The 15,070-nt window shown below is 43.6% G+C and overlaps 1 protein-coding gene across 4 annotated transcripts in view; it reads right to left on the bottom strand.

Moving 5' to 3' along the window:
• Window positions 1-15,070, bottom strand: part of SLC4A11 (solute carrier family 4 member 11) — a 156,667-nt gene that overhangs the window by 118,608 nt on the left and 22,989 nt on the right. For all 4 annotated transcript variants that reach the window (XM_073342968.1, XM_073342965.1, XM_073342967.1 and 1 more), the window contains exon 2: window positions 13,281-13,331. In XM_073342968.1, coding sequence (XP_073199069.1) covers window positions 13,281-13,331 — 51 coding nt within the window. The remainder of the gene's footprint in view (window positions 1-13,280; window positions 13,332-15,070) is intronic.

The following is a 15,070-nucleotide window of genomic DNA, read 5'->3' on the forward strand; positions in this document are numbered from 1 at the left end:
GCGAAGGGCAACAAAAATGATTAGGGGACTGGAACACATGAGTTATGAGGAGAGGCTGAGGGAGCTGGGATTGTTTAGCCTGCAGAAGAGAAGAATGAGGGGGGATTTGATAGCTGCTTTCAACTACCTGAAAGGGGGTTCCAAAGAGGATGGCTCTAGACTGTTCTCAATGGTAGCAGATGACAGAACGAGGAGTAATGGTCTCAAGTTGCAGTGGGGGAGGTTTAGATTGGATATTAGGAAAAACTTTTTCACTAAGAGGGTGGTGAAACACTGGAATGCGTTACCTAGGGAGGTGGTAGAATCTCCTTCCTTAGAGGTTTTTAAGGTCAGGCTTGACAAAGCCCTGGCTGGGATGATTTAACTGGGAATTGGTCCTGCTTTGAGCAGGGGGTTGGACTAGATGACCTTCTGGGGTCCCTTCCAACCCTGATATTCTATGATTCTATGATTCTATATCTCCTCAACAACTGGTTACAAAGGGACTACAGACCCAAACCCCTGGGTCTTAGAACAATGGAAAAAGCAGTCAGGTTCTTAAAAAGAAGGATTTTATTTAAAAAGAAAAGGTAAAAGAATCACCTCTGCAAACTTAGGCTGGTAGTTAACCTTATAGAGTAGCAGAAAATTCAAAGAGCACAGAGGAACCCCCTCTAGCCTTAGTTTCAAAGTTACAACAAAACAGGGATAAACCTCCCTCTAACAAAGGGAAAATTCACAAGTTGAGAAAACAAAGATAAACTAATACGCCATGCCTGGCTGTTACTTACAAGTTTGAAATAAGAGAGACTTGTTCAGAAAGATTTGGAGAACATGGATTGATGTCCGGTCCCTCTTAGTCCCAAGAGCGAACGGCTACAGGAAACAAAAACCCAAAACAAAACCACTCCCCCGCACCAGATTTGAAAGGGAGACCCAGTGATGTTTCTACTATGTTTGTAAAAAATGCATATGAGGCTGCAGGAGGAAGCAGAATCTGTTCAATTATCCTGGAGTTCTGATTTTTGTTTAACGGTGTTTAGGGATAGGGATTTTTGGTGGTGGTGGTGCAGATTTCCGCTGCCCTCGATGAGATTCACATTTTCACAATGGAAAATATCCTACCAAGCTTCAGTACAGAGAAGCAATTTTGTGTCTTGCACAAGCTATAAAAAAACCCAACACCACTTTCAAACAAAGAATGGAAGAAGATTTCGCTGCAAAAATATAAAATGCATTTACATCTAATTTGACCTGGACTTGAAATAAGATTCAGACCGTTCAGTATCTAGTCAGACACAAACTTCAGTAAGTCCCCAGCACGTCACTTGTACCGATCTACATCATTTTTCCTGAATTGTTCCATCAGAGACACCATCGGTACCAGCAAAATAACTGTGCCCGTGCTTTGAAGATAGGTAGTGCCATGTAGAGCTGAAGTATTGTCAAAACTGCTTGACTGAGCCTTCACTCCAACCCCGGAGTGAAAGAGGTGGCACGAAAGTCCTTGTCCAAAAGAGGCAAGAAAAGAAATTGGGTCTCAATCACCATTGTGTCAAATGCCTTCCCGGCTCCTACTCTCTACCTTGGAGGGAGAGTAATTCACTGCTGCCCTTGTGCCAGCTTAGCTCTGCCCATCCCTCGCCACGCTGCTCACTTGCTCAAGGTGGGAGAATCTGCTGTCCTCTGCTCTCCCCTGAACTCATGATCTAGGAGGTCCTTATGCCTCCTCAGCCTACGGCTGTATAGACACACAAAAAAGCTGCGTTAAAGAACACTGCAACCTTAATCAAGTCAAACACTCCAAAGCTAGGAAATGCCTGTGTAATCTTAGTTTGGCCCCCTGGTAGGTATGCATTATGATACAGTCTTTAATTATATGATCACATGCTATCTATCCCCCACAGGACCCCTGCCTCATTCAGAGCACAGGATGGGTGGTGCTCCCTAAATGAGTGCCTATTCAATATTTTGTTTTCGCCTCATTGTTCAACGTATGGCCTCAGGGCCTATTTACTGCACACTATTCAAACTCTGCTCTGAAGACAGAATTGTTGTTTTCCTCATGGGCTTTTCCATGGTGCTCATCAGTATAGTAGCCAAGTGCTCCACAGACATAAATTAATTTATCTTCACAACACCCCTGGGAGGCCGGGGGGGAGGTGCTATCCCCATTTGACAGATGGGGAGCTCGGAAACTGAGGGACACAGAGAAAGGTAAAAAATCTCCACTAAATTTTGAGTACCCAATTTCAGACACCTAGGATTTGATTTTTCACAGTACTTAGCATTATACAGCACTTCACGTGTTTAAAGTACAGCTCCCATTGACTTTACTTGCGAGTGCTCAGCCCTTCTGCAAATGAGACCTCGGGTCAGTGTTAATGACTACATGTGAAAAGTCTGGGGTCCTATGGGAAAAATAGCATGTGATCATGCAGTTATCCGGTCACGTAATTAAGAATTGTATCAGAACACATACGCACACGGGGGCTGGATTAAGGTTGCACAAGAATCCTTAATTCTGCCATGTCCTAAGTTTTGACTGCTTGTCTTTCCTATCTTAGTACTGTTCTTGTAATGTCATTTTTGGGTGCAATTTTCTAGGATTTTAAAAAGCAAAATAAAAAAAATCCCTGTGTGTGGCATCATAAGGACACCCATATTGGTAACCAGCAAGGTTGACAGCAATAGTAGGTTGTCGTCCTCTATGTGGATCAGCACGAGAGGAGAACGATATACACAATTTTGCCAGGGGATTTCACAGATACTTGCTGACAGCAGAAGAACAATCAGGCTCAGGAACCAGGGGTTCCATTCCAGGCTCTGGAGAGGGTGTGCTCTAGGGGGTCACACACTCTTGTGCCTATCCCAAATTTAACTCCTTCTGCCCCATCCTTTCTAACCTGTCCAGTTCCCAGTCCTGTCTCTTCCCCAACATTGACTCCATCTCCTAGTCTCCACTCCTCAGGCTTCTCATCCCAGCCCTAGTCTCCCAGCCCAGCCAGGCCCAGGTTCTGCTCTGGGCTTACTGTCCAAGTCCAAGTCCAAATCTTCCCTTCCATTCCCAGTCTCTTCCCCTCCCTGCATCCTGTCTCAGTCTCCTTACCCAGCCAGTCCCAATTCTCCCTGAGCATGCCGGCTCCTTGTCAGGTTCATCATCCCTCCTCCTGCCCACATTCCCTCCCCCCCCCCCCGTTTCCTAGTCCCAGTCTCCTCGTCCAGCCAGTTCCAATCCCCCCACTCCCCCTGCCCCGATCCTTGTCCAATCTCAATGCTCTCCCTGCCGCACCCCAGCCACCTGGCTCCAAGTCTTGCCACTTGGAGCTGGTGATGGAAACAAGCCCCAGTTTCTCTCTCCCCTCCCTGGCTCCCAGACCCACCTCTCCAACTCCCAGTCCATCTCCTTGCCCAGCTAGTCCCAGTCTCACCAGACTTGATCCCAATCTACTCCTCTTCCTTTCTCCTTGTCTAGCTTTCATCCCTCTGCATTAAAATCAGACAGCTTCCTCCTCCATGCTCCCTGGCTACCAGCACAGGTGGTCACCGAGAGCACAGAGAAAGGCTACTTGCTCTCAATTCCAGTACCTAACACAGAGCAGCCATTATAGGGAAATGTCCTGCTTTGGCCCTTAGCCTTGGCTGGAGAATGCACAGTTCTGTAGGGATGGCACATGCAGCCTGGTCACAAGTGGGAGCTGTAAGAGACCGGAGCCTGCTCAGTGAGGATGGAATCCTAGGAGATTTTAGCTGCTAAAAAACAGTCTCTACTGAGCACGTGCAAACAGCTATTTTTCAAAGGCTTATAACTTGGCCAAAATGTGCAGCTTTTCATGGGGATGGCAAAAGTTACATCCCTGACATAGGCCACACCTTGCCAAATTTCAAGTCCATGCTCCAAATCGTGGGGGATGCTAAAGCTTTTATAGGAAAGGTCACTTGAACTTTTGAACATGGGCAAAAAACAATGAATTGTCTCCATTCTCTGAAACAAGTGAACTGCTTTGGCTGAAATTTTCCAAACACACTGCATGTGAAATTTCAACCCAATCCATTGAGGTTTGGCAATGCTATAAGCAACTGCGGAAAAAACAAAAACAAAAAACAGTGCCTTACAATCAGAAGTGTCAGGCGACCGTAATAATTAACTGCACAATCAGCCCTGCCAATAATAGGAAATCTAATAAACATGATAAACAAGAACTGGATAAGTTCATCAATGGCTATTAGCCAGGATGGGCAGGGAGAGTGTCCCTAGCCTCTGCTTGCCAGAAGTTGGGAATGGGCGACAGGGGATGGATCACTTGACGATTACCTGTTTCTTCATTCCCCCTGGGGCACCTGGCACTGGCCACTGTTGGAAGTCAGGAGACTGGGCTAGATGGATCTTTGGTCTGACCCAGTATGGCCGTTCTTATGTAACAAAGCTAGCATCCCTGCTAACTGCACCAACTTAGTGGGAGGTTTTCACAGGCACAAAGGGCAGCTAGTTGCCTAATTCCCACTGAAAATCATGCTTTGAAAGTCAGTGGGAATTATGCACCTAATTGTCCTTTGTGCCTTTGAAAAAAATCACAGCCTTAAATTCTCACTATGAGAGGTTCGCTGTCACAAGACTACTCATCAATAATTGCTTCATTTTACATGCCAGCCTATTTGAGATACGTGCGGCTAGACAATAGCTCATTTAATGAGATCCACTTTCAACATAAAGTCCTCAAAAAGTGGGTGTACAAAGTAAAAGTACAGAAAACACTGTATGATGGACTTTGTAGAGATCAGCAGTTGGGACCACAAGTGTGTGAACTACACAATAGCACAAGCAATTTAAGGGCCGTCTAATGTGAACACGTCTATTATTCCCATCAGTGTATTGGGCACAATTCTAAACAACCTTAACTGGAGCAGGCAAATGGCACCGAAGGGAGAACAGCACTGCATTTCGGATGATCAGTCATTCCTCCTTGTAGCAAGATTTAGATGTTGCATTGCACGGAGAACACAGATGCTAAGTAAAGACAGATTTTTGTGACCCTATATTTGAAAACTGACATATTGTTTACATAAGAAACTTTCTCCCTAGTCATTATATTTGTGGGGGGTGGGAAAGAAGAGAAACTGGGAGACAAAAAAATTGATAAACTGTAAACAAAAGTTATATAGTCAATATCTACACAGGACCTGTAAAATTATGACTGGTTTTGTTTTCGGGTGGCATTCACATGCTCAATATGCTAATGCCATGAATATGAGGCCAATTATTGAAAAATCCCTTTCAAGTTACATTTTACCCTCAAGCATTCCAAGCAATGTAAATCTTAAAAATATAACCCTGAAAACAAAACAAAAAAATGTAACAGCACAGTGTTTATAAGCACTGGTGTTCAACTAGCAACTCAAGCTTGATGATCCCCACTCTGATAATTTAATTTCAAGTCTTACGATAAATGGCGTTTTTCTTAAGACATCAGCTCCTGCATTCATGCAATTACATAAGAATTTCAGTGTTGTTTTTTGTTGTTTTTTTTTAAAATAAGCTTCTAGCCCTTGTGGTTTGGAGAAAAAGCTTGAAGAAATGGAAATGCTACAGACTTAAAAACCAGAAGACCAATACAATACTTTTGGGGTTGTTCTGAAGCCACTCAAGATTTTGGGAGGCCTGGATAATTTTTGAGCACTTGAGGCTGGCAATACTGAAAGTTGCCCTGTTAAATTTCAGATTGCTTTGTACATTTGTTTCTAGGCATACAGCATGGACTGCAAAATACAGGATAGGCCCTCTTTGTTGATTTGGCAAACTAGTCTTTGTGGTAATGCGGCCAAATATTGAACTCCATTCCCGTTTTAATTTAGCAACCCAGATTGGTTTTTCCCCCAAAATAGGGATGGTTTCTCTCCAACATCACTCCTTGGGACACGTTCATCATAGATTCCAATTCATTGAACAAACCAAAAAAAAAAAATAAATAAATCAAACCATTGGCCCTGTTTTTAGGGTTTCAAACTGTAACCCTTACACATGCTGATCAGTTCAGTTAGGCTACAGCATAGTTTCTGTTAGTATGGTTGATAATAAAAAGGCCTAAACTGAACCAAGTTTGTTACAATACAAAAATGGTTGTGAAGCGTGTTTCTGCCCTCATGGACAGATCCCTATTATTCCCACATGACAGCTATGTTAAAATGGAGGTAAGGTTGAAAGTATGCATCAATAACTTTAATACGGTTGCCAACCTTGCAGGATTGTCCTGGAGTCTCCAGGAATTAAAGATTAATCTTTTAATTAAAGATTGTCATGATGAAATCTCCGGGAATTCATCCAACCAAAAAGTTGGCAACCCTAATAATTTAAGGTAAAACTCATTAAACTCATCCTAAAACCAAGCACTGTTAATGCAGGGAATTCAGAGTTAAAGTTAAAGTTACACTTAAAACCCAGACATGTTATAAAAAGTTAAGAAATGCATAGTTAAAGGTACCTAAACAAACTTAACTCTGCCCCATAGTGATGCCCACCATCATCACATGGTTAAAGACATTTTAGTGTTTATGGTCTCAGATTAGATTAAACTGATTTTTAAAGACAGTTCTTTTGCTACTCCATATTTTTTCCCTTTGTGCCATTCAGGACAAAGAAAAAAGACCGACACAGATGCTAAACTGCTTAAAGGACCCAATTTTTAATTAATTTTAGCTCAGAGTAATTAACAAATTTACTTGTAAAGGCTCAGAAAATTTGACTGCTTGGAGAATGACTGCTGTAAATTCAGGGAGACGACAGTGTATTTTTCATACAAAACAAAAGAGAATGAATCCCTGGTTTAAAGTGCCATATGGAACTCAACTTTAACTATGGAGTGTCATGTCCTGCATCTCCACACTGAAAACGGGATTACAAAAATATACAGGCTCAGCATTGCCTCCAACGGGTAGGGAGCTTTCTGCTTTGTAAATATTAGTGGGAGAATAATCAAAGGACTTTACAGACAGGGAAGAATTTACTTTACAAAATAGAGGGAATTGGTAACATGTGTATATTCACTGCATTCCAGAAACAAAGTTTGTAAAAAAACCTCTCTCTCTCACACACACACTTACTTAAAATGCCGTCATTATGTTTAACATGCACACTTACACATGACCACCCACTTCCAAAACAAAGGTAATGCATAAGTGCAATTTCTGAGTCAGCTATCACCACAGGAACCCAAAGCATGGAGAAGAGGCTTTTTCCTTCAAGGCAGGGTGATCAAAACTGTCCATTTGTATCTTACTTCCAACGGGAGACATACAGGTAAATTAAATACATAAATAAATAAATAAAATCAATCCTTTCTTTCTGATTCATTTCCAGTTGAAACAAAGTCTGCAAAATTGTCAGGAAAATTTTGTCAAATCAAGCTACAAATTGTACTCACCACACCCTTTGTCATGATAATGGAGGATAATGAAAAATACTTCTGGCATTCTACCCAGCAGCCGTAAAGAGAAATGTTATTTTTCCAGCTGACTCCCCACAGGAACTAGGACTTAAAACATTAAAGCAGTATGGGGGAGATTAATAAAAGGCATAAAAAAAAGTTAATGATTGTGTTTACAACTGCATCTGCTGATCTTAAAAGAACAAACGTTTAAAACTTTTCTTTACTAGAATGTTAAGCTTTACTTAAGCGTCATGGGTTGAGACCTTCCCTAGCAGCTCTGTGCCAATTTAACTTATTAGAAAATGAACGACAACAAACCCCTAACAGGTAACTATGCTAAATGGACCTCTGGACTGGGGAAGCCCTTTAGACAACGTCAGTGTTGAGTTAAAGAAGCAGCATTTTACTTCCATCTCAGGGCTCTCTTCGCTCCAGAGGTAATGGGCTCTGTCTGCCAATCCCCATGACTCACAGCCACTTGGGGAAAATGGAAAAGAGAATTAGGGAAGGCACTATTTCCCACGGGTTTGAAGATAGCTATTTTAACAAGGAGGCGTACGAGATACTGTCTTGGGATTAATGGTTTTTCTTTACTACTGTACAGCCATGATTTCCAACCCTATTGCGGGGGGGTGTTTGGTCATAAAACAAGCCAGATGGAAATACAAAGTTTTCCCTGCTGCCTTAATAATAATTCATAACAGACTTGAAGCAAACTGATTGCTACTACAAAAGAAAAAAGGCTCCTCTGAATACATTCCAGTATTCTATTATACAGCTAGTTATCTAAGTCGTCTTGTAATTAATATAAGTAATCAATGGGGGAGGGGGTTTAAACACAGCAGTGTGCAAAGTTTCAGCTCTGTACTTCAAGCCGCTAAATTAGAAACCTTCATTTTAATTTATAGCTATCTTAGTAATAGGCCCTAGAAATAAAAATCTGTAGCAAGACACGCAAGCTGATTTCTGGCTTGTCGTCATCAGCAGTTGTGGTGCATTCGCGGCTGGCAAACAGACATTGTACCCTGAAAATTCAATTCCCATTGTGAAAGGATTCATTTCAGTGACACATTTAGATTAAATTTCATGGTTAGATAAAAACTACAAATTTTTTAAAAAGCAAAACCATGACACACATTCCAAATTTAAATACAAAACCGAAAACACAACAACCAACAACTAGATAAAATATGTCCAAACATCCCCAGCCAGGCATGTCCCTCCAGCAGAACTGCAATTTATTGTGCCAGCAAAACCAATTAATAAATCAGCAGAGCAAACAATAAGATTCAGTCTGGAAGGTGAAACTTGTATTGAAGTACTTGCTGAGCCAGCTTTAAAACAATGCCAGGTTTCAGTTATTGCGTAGAATTGCTAGGGTTTCTTTTAGGATTTATAACCACGCACAATTAAAACAAGATTCTCTTCAGATAAAATGAAGATGCAGTATCAGCACATATTGCCTGATCATTTAAAAAGTTAATAATGCTGGCAAATAGAATTATATTCTACTAATACTAATTCTGTTAGAACTAATCTGCTTACAGTGAAAGTTTAGGTATCTGTACACCTTTTAACAATGAGCAGATAACTAGCTTAATGAGTTATTCTGAACACTGCTTGCAGAGCTGCATATCATCAAGATTCTAATTATCTTCAGATTTGGACTTAGTCTTTACAGTCACTCAAACAGTCATTTAAAATTGCCAGGAAAGACTCTAATTGACACGAAATCTCATTCAGGATACCAACTGGTCAACTCAAAAGCACAATCTGTGTCAAACACTGTTGCTATTTGCCAGATTAGGGAAAAAAAATACTGACATCTATGGCAAAAAGGAAAGGAAAAGAAAAAAGGCAATGCAACAGCAATGATCATGTAAAAAAAAAAAAAAGTATTTTACTAGCAAGGGAGATTTTTATTAATGTCCATTAAATCTGCTCAATTTAGTATACAAGTCAAAACACAATGTTACTGCTCGATACCAGCATACTGTACTTTGATGAGAAAATTGGAATTTATTTCTCATGTTGCCAGCTTGCTCTTGACTCTGCAAAGCTACTAGTTAAAACTTCTGAAGAATATTTTTTCCTTGTTTCTCATGCACACCCCCCAATGATACTTAATCCAAGGTCTCGGCAGTAGTTTTCTTTGAAATTCTCCCAGTCAACATGCAGGACCACAGAATGTACAAACCTCAATGAAGGATGGGTTCCAAAGTACTAGACAGGAGCAGATGGCTACAAAAGCGATAAAAGGTGCTGGAGAAATTATTGGAAGTTGGGAATATCAAAGACCCAAGGGAAGAATCTGTTAGAAAGTATTACTCTTCCCATGGTAAAGGCCTATAGATCAAAGCAAAATTAGGGTTTCAACTCAATAGAGCTAACAGTTGCTGTACTGCTAAAATAAAGAATATTAATGTTTTCATTTTTTTAAAAAAAATTAAAACCTAGAAGGGAAGAGCAGAAATATTTGGGTTGGCAAGAGAGACTATCAATTTCTCAGATCGGTATCTTAAAGATGAGGTGAGATAAACCATAAGCCAACGAGATATTGTTATCCCTAATTAAAAGACAATGTTGAAGGGCTTGGGAACGCGGAAGGAAAAGACTGCAATTATACCTAGAGATACTATCAACAATCATTCCAGGATGGAGATAACAATTTATGTTCCAGCTCATGGTTATGAAATCTAAGTAACAAAAAACACGAATTCCAAAGTATTGCTCCAGCACAGCGCAACAAAAAGGTCCTTAACATATTGAAAGAAGTAAAGGAAGCTGCTGGAATGACAACAACGGGCAACTTTAGCTATGTCAGTATTAACTGGTCGAGTGACACATTGGGGCATGGTCTGAAGAAGCAATTTAAAATGATGCGCTTGCTTTACAAAGCCATTTATATTAAATGGAAAGGTGGCTCACTTTAGAGGGAGGAAGCGGGCTAAGGAATTCCAATATTGCTTTCTCTAAATTGAGTTGTAGTTCGGACTCTGCCTGAGTTTCTGGGCAAGTCATTTAACTTCTGTACACCTCTGTTTCCCCAAACATGAAAGGGGGCTAACAAATCTTTCCTCCCTCACAAGGTGATGAGAAGAGACACAGTAAGGTGAATTAATATCTTTAATTGGACCAACTTCAGCTGGTGGAAGGGACAAGGTTTTGAGCTTCACAGAGTGGGTCCTCAGGTCTGGGGAAGGTAACAAGAGCCCATGAGCTAAATAGAAGGTAGGTCAGATTGTTAAACGTAAGAGGTTCGCACATGCTTTCAGAGACCACTTAAAATGAAGTGGGCAATAAAAGGTTAGATTGTTAAGCATAAGGAGTTCACACACGGGGTGATGCAAGGATTAATGCTTGTAAAACTCTAGATAAGTGCTGTGATGATTATTCTTCCTAAATTCTGTGCAGGAGGTTCATTGTGATCACATCACAATTAGCACAGAGAAGAAGGTGATTCATCTAGGATTAGCAGCAACAGTGAACTTTTTAAAAAGGTCAGATTTTATAACTGTAAAGCTAGAAGGAAAATGACTGACAGGAGGTTTAAGGGCAAAGTAACAAAAAAGATCCACCACCTTTACAATTATAATCAGCCAGGATGCAATATAATAAGAGCATTAAAAGAACCACGTGCAAGCAAAACCAGAGAAACAAAACAATGGGAAAAGAAGAGTCTGCATGATTAGCTCAAGTCCTTGGATTTCTTAGAGCTGGAAAGTATCCCCTATGGATGGAGGAGATTAGTTAACAGCGTAGTACAAAAAGAACGGACAGGACATGGTGTGTTCAAGGTGCCCATGGGCCATCTGGAGAACAAACTGCTGGGAGCCTGCCTCCCACTCTTGAAGATTGCTGAAAGTAGCAGATGAACTAAAAAGTTCTGGAGTCTTAACAAAATCCCAGAAAAGTCTCTGTTTTTGGCATCTGGAGAAAGAAGCTTAGAGCCCTTGGCATCTGTTGCTACTGCTGAAAGCTGAATGCTCTGAAAGGGGACGTACTGCTGGCACTGGGGAAGGTGCTCTTCTTTTTCCTTCCAGGAGGTGAAACGCTCACCTCTGCCTCCCCGGCTGCTGCCACCCGGCCACCCCCACAAGCCGCGCAGCTGGGATGGAGGCTGATGGGGCAGACCTGGGCCTGGGCCTGCAGAGGCCCTTGGGCCTCAGTGACAGACCCTGCAGGGTGGGAACAGTGACACCTAGGCGGGCTGAGCTTGGCCAGGCCAGGATGAAAGTCCCCCAGGTTCTGCTCTAGGGCCTGCAAGTGGCCAAGGCCCGCTCCTTGGGTGGCCAATACTCCCAGATAGGGCCAGCCTTCCCAATGGCCCTTTCCAGGCAGGTTGGCACCAGCTGCCTGGGGCTCAAGAGCGGAGCGGGCCCCAGCTCAGTACCCCAGGAAATACTCAGTTCAACCACAAAGGGACCCACACACTGGCAAGTAACAGCTCACACCCAAAGGGCCCCCACGAAGCCACTCAGACTGGGGGCACTCATCTCCCTTGCAGAGCGGGTGATGGGCTCCTTCCCACTGGCAGAATGAGGGGTCGCTGTACCCAGGAGCCCCAAGCACAGCCCCACACCTTCAGTCCCACATCCAGCCCTATGCCCTCTGTATCCCCAGCCCATGTCAGCCTGCACCCTCCACCTGGCCCTTAGCATCCCCTACAGTCCGCCCTTCCCTGCATCTTTCCAGAGGAGCTCCTAGCTGTTGGGCTCCTAGCCTGTGTGGGGGCAGCACCTCGAGAGCCCAGACATGGTGGAGTGGAAGCAGCGGCTGCAAGGAGAGTCCAGAGGGGCAGCAGGGCCCACCAGGGATGGAAGAGGGACAGCAGGTCCGGGCTGGATACGGACACTGAGCTGGGCAGGTCCCTGTGCTTGAGGCCGAAGCCACAGCAAGCTCTTGTGGTGCTGCCAAGAGCAACTCCGAGCCACTCAGCGTCTGAGCTGCCACTGCCATGTTACCTGCCTTGGTGGTGGGGAGCATCTGGGGAGGGGGTAGGAGTGCTTCCCCACCAGCCTGGCTGGGGGCCACTTCCTGCTCCTCAGAGCCCCAACTTGTGGCCACCGAGCTCTGCTGGGCAGCCCTGTCAGCCGCATCCGTTGCTGCCGCCGCTGCTGAGGAAGGGACCCAGGGTGGAAAGCTTATCTGGTGTGGAAACTGCAGGCGCATGCAGGCCTCTCCACTACCTCTGAGCTAGTGCTGGTTTCCCTGAGGAGGGCACAAGTCGCTCCCAATGCGCCTCCCACTCCAGGCCTCTGCTGCTATAAGACTGCCCAGATAGGGGACAAAGCCCCAATATCTTCTCCCAAGGGAGCCTGGCCCCAGCCTGAGCAGCCCTACAATGGGAGGCTAGCCCCAGAGAGCTGGACAGTTGTAGTGCCGGGGGGTGGGGGGGAAGGAAAGAGGGGTCACAACATACACCAAGCTCTCAGCTGTGCCAGATGGGGGAAGTCTACTGTCCCAGAAATCTACCACCCTAGGCAGCTGCCTAGTTTGCCTATAGCTAGAGTGACCCCTGGATACTGGCCATGCTGAATCTGGTATATCAAGGGAACAGAGAACACCCTGAAACAGAACAAGACAATGAAACACCGAAAATCTGAAGATACAGATATTCAAAGCAGTAAGGCATTAGCATCTATGGGACTTGATTGTACGGACTATTTGTAGCATGAGACCTATACACAACATTCCTTTCACCCATACAAACTTGGGTTCAAAGCCAGCTTAGGTTATAAGTGAAATGGATTTGATACTCCCATCTTCAAAATCAACCTAATTATTTTTGTACTGATACAGCTAGGTCACTGTGGTAGTTTCTTTTATATGCAATATAACATGCAACAGATTAGTAGAAAAGAAAATTATACTTGCCAGTCTCTTCAAAAAAATACCCATTTCTGGACATCGCTGCCGGTGGACTTTCTAAAAAGAAAACAAAAAGAAGGGGGAAAGATAGATTAAGTCCAAGTGTGAGAACCGTAATGAATATGAATACTTTGGTTTAACTGCTTAGCTCATCATCATAAAAGCTCTCAGACAGACAGAAGAAGAAAACTATTACAGACATTAATGATTTATTCTGGTACCGACAAGTTTAACCTTATGTTTATTGACTTTAACATTTCCCAGAATGTTCAATACCGTCACCATCTCCTGCAAAAAAAAAAAAAAAAAAAAAAAGTGTTTAAAAATAAATAAATAAAAAACTGTGCTCAGCTGTCCTGTATGCATGTAGATCTTCCAGCACAAGATACCACATGAGTAAACATCTGCGCAAGCCTAATTACATCGGCGTGACACGTCAGATCTGAAGGACCACATGGGTGCAAGAATTAACACAAAAGTCTGCTAAGGGACGATCCTATTAAAATGAGTAAATAATGGCATCCAGACGGTACGTACAAATATGGCACCGTTTGCTTGGATAATTAATTCTAATGAAACCTTAACCTCAATGAGAGCTTGATTTTACAATCCGTTCTGCTCCTTTTAACAAGCCATCGGGGGGACAAAGCTCTGGTTCAGCTGCCCCATGACAAACATGCTCTTGTCTTCTCCTGCCCGACCCCGGATATAGCGGACAGATCCCGTTTGTTCCAACAGGGTCCCAAAAAAGAGGCAATGTCACATTCACATGCAAACAACTAGGGAACTGAACTGATGTCAGGAATGGGTCCCTGCGTACCAGTGCTTAAAGCAGTTTACTCGCCACTATGGCTAGGTTTACCTCATTATCAGCAGTTACTCAAAGTATGATTGACACCTGGCAGACATAGGACAAAAGGGTTTAACAGCCAGCTGAAATTTGCCCTATCCGTTCTGAAGGATGATGTGGGCTAGCTGCCTACTCTTAGACATCTGTGTGTAATTCTGGCATTTGGGCCAGGTTGAATTTTTAAACCCACCCTAAACAATTCAGACTGCTGGTTTAGGATAGAACAGCTGCCTTTTCAAAAGGTGAAAGCAGGACTCAAGGAGGAGCCCCGCTGCCCCCCCATGACCCTGCCCCCTACCCTTCCTCTTCCCCACCGAGACCCCACCCTCTGACCCAGGTGGAAGCCAGAGCTGGGCCACAGTAAGAGCTGCGCTGCCCAGGGAGCCCAGGACACTGTGGGGAGCCCCAGACTCCCCCACCTGCCCACTTCAGCCCTCCCCGCCACGAGAAGAGACTGAGCCTCGGGCAGGCATAGGGTGGCGCTGCAGGGAATCCAAGACAATTGCTGTCCCGAAGTTATTCAGCCCAGGACACGGACTTGAAGTCTGAATTTTGGGACTGTCCCGTCCAATTTGGGATGGGTGATCACCCCAGTTAAGGGCCACTGAGGACCTGCTTTATAGCAGAGACTGGCTAAGGTGCAACCCTTCTTCAGTTCAACTCGCCATAAAAGGTGTGGAAATGGAGCTCTAAATACTCGTGAATACATTAGAACATTCTCCTGAACAACACTTCACATAGCAGCCACATGCAGCATTTGAGGGCCAAATTCACTGGTTTGTAAATAGTGGTGTAAGTTAGTCAGAAGACAGGTGAAAGAGGCAGAAGGGCATAACCTGCAGTAATTTTGCATTCAGCAGGTGTGCAAAATAAGTGCCATAGACAGAAATTTGGGCCTAGGGGTATTAGAGATAATATAAAACAATGTGAAGCAGGTCTCTAATTT

Source organism: Lepidochelys kempii, chromosome 4, assembly GCF_965140265.1.
Source record: "Lepidochelys kempii isolate rLepKem1 chromosome 4, rLepKem1.hap2, whole genome shotgun sequence".
Taxonomy (NCBI): Eukaryota; Metazoa; Chordata; order Testudines; family Cheloniidae; genus Lepidochelys; species Lepidochelys kempii.